Genomic DNA, 8,003 nt, shown 5'->3' with positions numbered 1-8,003 from the left:
GTTAGATACTATAATTGAAGCTATTAAAAATAATAATAATGAAACAACTAATTAATTAATTCATAAAACTTTGTCTTCTTGCTTTCATTATACTGTATCATTTTATATAGGCTCTACTTGATAGAAATCAATTTCATGATTTATTTTAATTATTTTATTGTATGCCTAATTAGTATATGGTTTGAATGATGATTTGCTTCTTGGCATTTTTTTTTAGTTAAAACATGTTGGGGGTGAAGATTTTGACATCTCAACTTTCAATATATATCTAAACATTACTTTTAAATTTTCTTTTATGAGAAAAATTAGGTACTTTTTTTTTAGTAAGATTGTGGAGGTGGCAGATCGAATCTTCGACTTCAAGAAGGAAAAATCAGGTCAATTACGATTGAGATAAACTCACTTTAGTTGTAAAATTAGGTAGCTGCTTATTTTTAAAAGCAACTTTTCTAAGACTTTTTTTTCACATCTTATTAACTCTATATCAACAAAATTTTGATTGGCTCAATTTTTTTCTTTAATAACAATTGTTTTTCTTAAACTTTTATCAAATAATTTACATCAAACATAACAACTTACAATTTAAATCATATAATATTTTAAACAATTAACTTATAATAAAATAGATATTACCTATCAATAAATTAATAACTAGAACAATATGTCTAATTTGTTCATTATAGATAAATTCTAAAAATTTATATTATTTTACCAAACATTCATTTACTTCATGTTATAGTTTGAATTTTCTTGAAAAATAAAAAACGCTACCATGGTACATTCTTATTTAATTCTTTTGGAAGGATCAAATCATTAATATTTGAAATGATAGTTGACGTCTTATCCACTAAACTATGCTCCGACATGATGCGTTCTTAAACATCAACTTAAATTGGAGCTGTTGCCAAACAAAATGTTGTTTCCCCCTTAATTTTCCCCTTGAGAAGATAAAATGATAAATAAAAAGGCAAGGAGAACCAATTGGTAGGCTAAAAACAAAGATTAACAAAGACTTGAGACATTTCTAAGTCTACAATTGTCATATGGGGCCCTCTTTTGAGGTCAGCTATTGACATTGACACAAATGTTTACATCTTTATTAATTAGAGGAAATTGATTCATAAGGCTGAATTTGAGGCTTTGTTGGGAAGGAAGTTCTTTTTGCTCTGTAAAATTAGATGGGGAAGCTTTGTTGCTCTGCTGATGATGATGGTGGAGGATTGGATCTTATGGGACTTATGATGGCCATTGTTATAGCTCTCACCCTCATGGTCATCTGCCAGCCTCAACCGCGCCGAGCTTATATTATCCATCATTGGCCTTGAGTCTCAACTCTGATCGTCCCAAAGGGCGAAGCTTTCCGAGTTCGTTTCTTGTATGCTATTAATCTTTCTTTGTAGATTCACCTTTCTATTTGGAAAGTCATCTTTTATACTGTAATTTGTTGGGTAATCTCAATTTTCAAAAGAAACCAATTCTTAGATGCTGAGTTGTTTCATTCAGAACATACCAATTCCAATTCTAATGAAAACCTTCTTCTCATGCTGAATTCTATGATACTGTAATGTTGTTGGCTAATCGCTTAGATGATGAATCCATTCTGATTCTCCTTAAACCTTCTTGTGACCGATGCATCACGAACATTCAACCATTTGTGTGTGTATGTAATTATGTATCTATATGTGAGAAAGAGAGACTACTTGATAACACAGAGTCAACCATGTCGTCCTACCTCTGAAAAGGTAATATGACGTTATAAATAAGTCGAGATTCTTTAAGAAACATTATGAAAGGGACTTTACGTGTTTGAACACCTAATTGGAAGAGAAAAGAATCATTTCTCATTGAACATTCAACAAAAAGCTCAGAGACATACATCCAAACACTTGCAAATGGACGGCAATATGATAATATTAAGCATTTGGATTATTTAGATTAGATTAAAAATTGTAATACACTGGAATCATTTGATTGAATAATGAAGCAAACTAAAGGTACAAGAGAAAATATACATTCCTAAAGCGACAAAAAATTCTTCTACAAAGTTCATTGAAAAAAACCAAAGGCCTCAGTGCTTCATCGAGGCTCCACCAATAGTCTCCAAAAGATGCTCAATTCTGTACTTCATAACTGGCTGACCTTTTTGTGTTCTTTTGAACATTTTTTCTCTTGTAGCGTTTCGTCTAGCTTTAGCCCTTTCTTGTTCTTCCTTTTTTGCAGCAATAATGGCTTCTTTCTCCATTCTTGCTTTCTCTTTCTCTTCATGCTTTCTCTCATACAGTGCCTGGAGACTAGGTACACCTTTATTCCTTTCTTTCCCACGTCTGCCGTTCGTATGATTCTCGAATTTTGTTTCATTTTCATCCTTTATGAACCAGAAATAAAGTGAGTCAGCTGATAGTTCAAGCAGCACATTTGCACAGCAGATTCTTTTTATAACAAGAATGGAATGAAACAGATGCTCGTTCAGATCACAATAAATGAGCAATGACAAAGGGAATTCATGGGAGTTGGTTGGTTTGGATTAGATGGATTTATACTTTAGATCAAACCCAATTGTTCGGACTTCGGATTGTAAACTTTTTCAACGAAACAACCACAATAAAGTAATGAAACATTCCAAACCAACGGGTAGAGTACGTTATGATTACTTAGGTCGCTTACACAAAATTCTGTTTAACAAAAGAAATAGTAAAATATTAATATCTGAAACCTTTATCTATCCATTCTCAAACATTGAATTAAGATTAGTAACTCACTATATTCAAAGTAATCGATGTATCTTTAAGGCGACGAATCTCCAAAATCGCCTTGAGGCACGTGGCAACCAAAAGGAATCTACTAAACCAAAAGGAATCAACTAAATGATGCAGGCGTACCTAATAATTATTATTAATTAATAAATAATAGATTAAAAAAACTAGAATTTTATCTTGAATTTTTTACTCATTCTCTTCCGATCAGCTCCCTTCGTCCCCTTCTTACTTTTCTCTCCCCATAAGGGAGACAGCCTTTTATGTTCCGTGGGCTACCAAGGATTTCTTTATTTTTTTTAGAGAAAGCCCATCAAGCCTGCCTTCAACATGGTACTCCCATGCCTATCGGTGATGGCACACCATGGCATCATAACTTCAAGGACCTCGCCATTAGGTGGTAAGTGTTAGTTGGGAAATGAGTTATTCAATGAGACCGCCACAATATGGTCAGGTTTTAATAACGAAAGGATGTACATTAAAAATTTGGAGGTTCACTAATAACTATCAGCCACATTGTAGTGGCCCTTCCCAAATAGTTTTTCTAGCTAGTTAGCATCCAAATAACTACCCACCACATATTGGCAGCCTCCCTAAATAGTAAGTGAGCACCTTGGCTCACTTCAACAACACTAGTAACTCACTCAACGCCATTTTATATTATGAAACGAAAAATAAACACTAAAAAATTTTAAGAAGTGGTTGGAGAATAAATATGTTTTAATCAACTAAACTGATTTTTAAGTAAACTCATAAACCAATCTAGCCTACCTGTTTTCATTTAAATTAACCTAACTCAAACCATTATATAACCCAACTAAAAACTCTATGGGTAGGGTTCATCGAATTTTCTGAACACCTTAAGTAACATGCACTTCAACAAACAAAAGGAAACAGTGCTCCACTCTTTCTCGCAAAGCTTTCGACAATTTCGATTTTATTTTCCAGGGTTCTCGACAAAAAATAATCTCTTGTTTTTTGTTCTTCTTTCAAATCATGGTCTTGTCAATTGTAGTTCTTTGGTTGAGTTCATTCTTTTATTCAAATGCATCTCATTCCAGGTTAGCTCTCTGCTCAAGATGCATGGAACGGGCACCAGTTCTTCATTCCCATCCTTTATGATATTAAATAGAGATGTCCCCTTCCACTCTCCAATATAGGGAACCTTAACTTCCATAAATATTCCATTCTAAAAAAGTTCAAAACAATTGGATTTTTTTTTTTGGATTATAAGAATCAAATGAAACAGATGGTCGTTAGGTTCAATGTCTACTCAAATCACAATAAACAAATAGTGAGAAGAGGCACCTGAAAATGAAAAAACCTTTTTTTTTCTTTTATGAGAGAAAATGAAAAAACTTCAACAAACAAAAAGAAACAAAGCTCCTCTCTCTCTCGACAACAAGAATGGAATGAAATAGCTGCTCATTGGGTTGAATGCCTATCCATAACCAAAAAGAAAACAAAGCTCCCTCCCTCTCTCTCTATAGGAACACTTGCAACAGATCATGTAATGCAATATTTTACAATACTATTTTCTCATTCGACAAAAAGAAAGGCATCTCAAGAGTCCAAAACTCACCAAGCACTGAAAGTTAACCAATATAATCGAAGTTTTAGGCGATATTAGATACTCATCATACAGTCATACCTCAACAAGTCCAACAGTAGAGCTAGAGGGCCTCTCATTCTGCTGATTCTGATACTTCACTAACTTCTTATACTTGCTGACATGTTTAGCATTTTTATAGAACTCTCTTTGCTTTTCTGAACAGAAGATACATACATAAGAGTCAATCACTACCATAAACAAAGACCAACAAAATTCATAAATCTGTTATAACACCAGAAGAAATTCACTTATATCCAGTCTCCAGTATCCAATTTCCAAAATTTTGCAATGTAATCCCCCTTCTAAACACAAAATAGAACACAATGAATACACATTTTTCATTCTCCCCCAATATATTGGAATTGCAACAATATTTCGATCCCATAACAACTAAACAAAGAGCCCAAAATCTAGATTCTACAGAACTATCAACAAGTGAGAAGTAAACTTAAAAGGATACTTAGAACACTCGGCCATCCTGACAAAAAAATAAAAGGTAAACAAAAGTTGAGCAGTATCATACTTATCAAAGCCGGATTATAGTAATCGGTGGTTGATTTAGCATTCGCGAACGCCTCGAGCGAAAGGCCCTTCCCTCCCAACCGTTTCATGTTCTTGTGTTTCTTGCTCTTCATGAATTTCGAATTAGAGCGATTCTGATCTTCGTCTTTTCCAGTGGGATTCTTCATTGTTTGCGGAGAGCTTGAAAGAATTAGGTCAAAAACGGAGAAGAAAGGGGAAATCCGAGGAGATGGTTTCAAATTATTATTTACGTTATTTTAATGTTAATATTATTTTGAAAAAATGGAAAAAAAAAATTTGTCAGAAGTGGGATTTGAACCCACGCCCTCTTTCGAGGACCAGAACTTGAGTCTGGCGCCTTAGACCACTCGGCCATCCTGACTCTTTGAAAAGGTGTCACAAATTACATTAATTATTGTTAATTATTTCAATTAATTATAAAATTGCTTTATCTTAGGGTGAGGCTTTCAAGATCCTTCTTTGTGAGGCTTTATCGAGTAGCTTTGAGTTATCTTGTCTTTCTTTGTGTCACCTAGTGAAGGTGGAAGCGAATGACCTAGTTGACGATCGGAAAAAACTAAAACTTATTGACGAGGAAGATACGATGAACGAAATCTCCAAAGATTGATCTGGGCATGTTCGAATACAACTTTAACATGGTGGCCTTCTGGATAAGACTTTTAGATCTCCCCTTGGGATACCAACAAAAATTTATGGTTGAACAGTTTGGGAATATAATCGGAACCTTCATCAATGCGAATTCAAACCAAGGAAGTTTTTCTTGGGGAGAAAACATGAGAATTCTAGTGGAGATAGATATCTCAAAACCTCTTCGACGTGGTATAAGAATCAAAACAACTTCTCATCCGGAAGGCCGATGGATCAACTTTAGATACGAAAGACTTCATGCGGTCGCATTGGTCACACGATTCAAACTTGCAAATTTCACCAAAAACATTCAAGAAATGATGGTATTGAAATTCTCCAATATGGGCATTGGCTAAAATGTCAAGGAATATCTAAGACAAGGAAAAAACCTCCATCCTCTGTTCGCGAGACTCGAAAACAGAGCTATGAAAATGTACCAATGAATGTAGCAAATCAAGAACAGGACTGCAATGTTGTTATTTAGAAAGCTAGCTTTTCAAAAGAAGTTGATACCTCTACAAAGCCAGTGGATTTGCATAAAACAAATGGTGGAAGCCATATTGAAATACTTAAAGCTTTTTCAAGTGATATTCCAACAAATACAGAGAAGAAGAAGTTGAAAACTAGCTTCGAGGATGGCTCCTAAATATTTATAATTTAGCTTGGGGAGATCATTACCCAGATTCTTCAAACAATGATGCAAAAAGTTCACTTAATATCAGAAAATTGAAAAACTGGAAAAGGAAAACAAAAGTAACTATCATGAACGATTCTCCAACTTCCTCTAAAGACAAAATGAAAAGAAAACTAACATTGATGGAAAGAATTTTATTGAAAAAAGATAGAAAATCAATGATGTGGATCTTCAAGCTGCGGCTTTTACATTGGCAGTGACTGATGATTAGCTTTACCACACAACATGAAGCTGCTTTGTTGGAATGCTCAAGGATTGGGCAATCCTAAAGCAATCCAAAGGTTGCGAGAGCTCGCTCACGTTCATATCCCAGATGTCTTGTTTTTTTTCTCTCTGAAACTAAAGGTGGTAATGATATTACCAATAGAATCCGAGTTCATTATGGCTTTGATGGTTGCTTAACGATAAATAGTGAAGGAGCTAAAGCCGATCTTTGTTCATTGTGGAAAAAAGAGATCTCAGTCAACATTCAATCATCCTCGTCTCATCATATTGATGCTAGCCTAAGCTGGAATAGGAAAATTTGGAGGTTATCAAGTATATATGGCTTTTCAGAGACCTACAAGAAATATTTTACTTGGGATCTAACAAGGAGATTACACAACTATGATGATTCCCTTTGGTTAATTGGAGGTGACTTAAATGAGATCCTTTGGGATCATGAAAAACATGGAAGTCCTCCTAAAACCTATTCATTATTAGAAAACTTCAGAGAATGCAATGATGACTGGACAGATTCTTATGCAATGAAACACTCGATGAGTTATTTCCTAAATCGAAGATTTGTCATTAGATTGGGGGAGCTCTGATCACAAACCAATTTTATATGATTTATTAGATATCTGTTCTAGGAAGGATGGTCATCATAGGCCATTCAAATTTGAGGAGTACTAGACTTTACATGCGGAATGTAAAAAGATTATTGAATCTTCTTGCAACTGGAATGATTATACCACTCAAAAGGAATCTTTCGTTCAAAATTTACCTAATTGCTCAAAGTCCTTTCTTTGTAGGGAAGAAGAATTCTGTTGGGTTTTATGTCTTAAAATTTGCAATTTGTAAAGTTAAACATATTCTATTATCAATAAAGATATTATTCAACATTTCTTCAATAAAGTTGTTATTCAATTTGTAAATTGCACTTGTAAAGACTAAATCCAATAAACCAAGACCCATGACTATTATATGAATACTTGAACTTTATGTGGAGACATAAAGATGGATCAAATTCGAGTAGATAACCAAAACGGTCTATAGTTATACAAATAAGGTTGGGTGCTTTATTCTGATAACACTATCGGATGTAGCCCACTCTGTAGTTACAATATGTTGTAAGATGCTACAAACGAAGTGATCCTGATTTGTTCATGTATTGACATGAGGAGTGGAGGCGTCCTATGCAATGAGTTTGCGTAAGATCAGACTAAGAAATAAGTCATTCTTAGTTGGATTTTATTTCCTAAAACTCGTAGTTTGTAATATCTTATTCTTGTTCAATAAAGCAGTTATTGAAAATCTTTAGTAAATTTAAATTCTATATTCATGAATCCAATAAACTAAGGTTCCGAGGCTATTAAGTTTAAGTTTGAACTTTATGTAGCGACATAAATGTGGATCAAGTTCAAATATATATAGCCAAAATGGTCTATAGTATATAAATAAGGTTGGGCGCCTTATTCTGGGGACACTATGGATGCGGCCCATTTCCGTTCATGTAGAGACATGAAAATGGGGGCATCCTATGTAAAGAGTTTACATAAGACTAAACCATGAA

The 8,003-nt window shown here is 34.1% G+C and overlaps 1 protein-coding gene and 1 non-coding gene across 2 annotated transcripts; both read right to left on the bottom strand.

Annotated features, from left to right (window-relative positions):
- Positions 1–1,128: 1,128 nt before the first annotated feature.
- LOC120069103 (rRNA-processing protein) lies at positions 1,129–5,248 on the bottom strand. Its single transcript, XM_039020785.2, has 3 exons — positions 4,889–5,248; positions 4,405–4,520; positions 1,129–2,365 (listed from the first exon to the last, which is right to left on the bottom strand). Exons 1-3 carry the CDS (start codon positions 5,052–5,054, stop codon positions 2,069–2,071), a joined length of 579 nt encoding a protein of 192 aa, XP_038876713.1. The 5' UTR covers positions 5,055–5,248; the 3' UTR covers positions 1,129–2,068.
- TRNAL-CAA (transfer RNA leucine (anticodon CAA)) lies at positions 5,186–5,269 on the bottom strand. The gene has a single exon. It is a non-coding gene; the product is annotated as a tRNA-Leu (tRNA).
- Between the last annotated feature and the right edge of the window lie 2,734 nt (positions 5,270–8,003).

Source organism: Benincasa hispida, chromosome 9 (assembly GCF_027475165.1).
Source record: "Benincasa hispida cultivar pf3 chromosome 9, pf3_genome.v1.1, whole genome shotgun sequence".
Lineage (NCBI taxonomy): Eukaryota > Viridiplantae > Streptophyta > Magnoliopsida > Cucurbitales > Cucurbitaceae > Benincasa > Benincasa hispida.
Note: the sequence above shows the minus strand (reverse complement) of the source record. Positions and strands in the feature narration are given on the sequence as shown.

Bases quoted from the DNA above. Each gene is read 5' to 3' on its own strand.
- LOC120069103 (XM_039020785.2), bottom strand. From the start codon at position 5,054: ATGAAGAATCCCACTGGAAAAGACGAAGATCAGAATCGCTCTAATTCG. The intron at 4,521-4,888 runs GTATGATACTGC...TCTTCTGTTCAG, and splicing joins CTATAATCCGGCTTTGATAA to AAAAGCAAAGAGAGTTCTAT. The intron at 2,366-4,404 runs GTATGACTGTAT...TGGTTCATAAAG, and splicing joins CTACTGTTGGACTTGTTGAG to GATGAAAATGAAACAAAATT.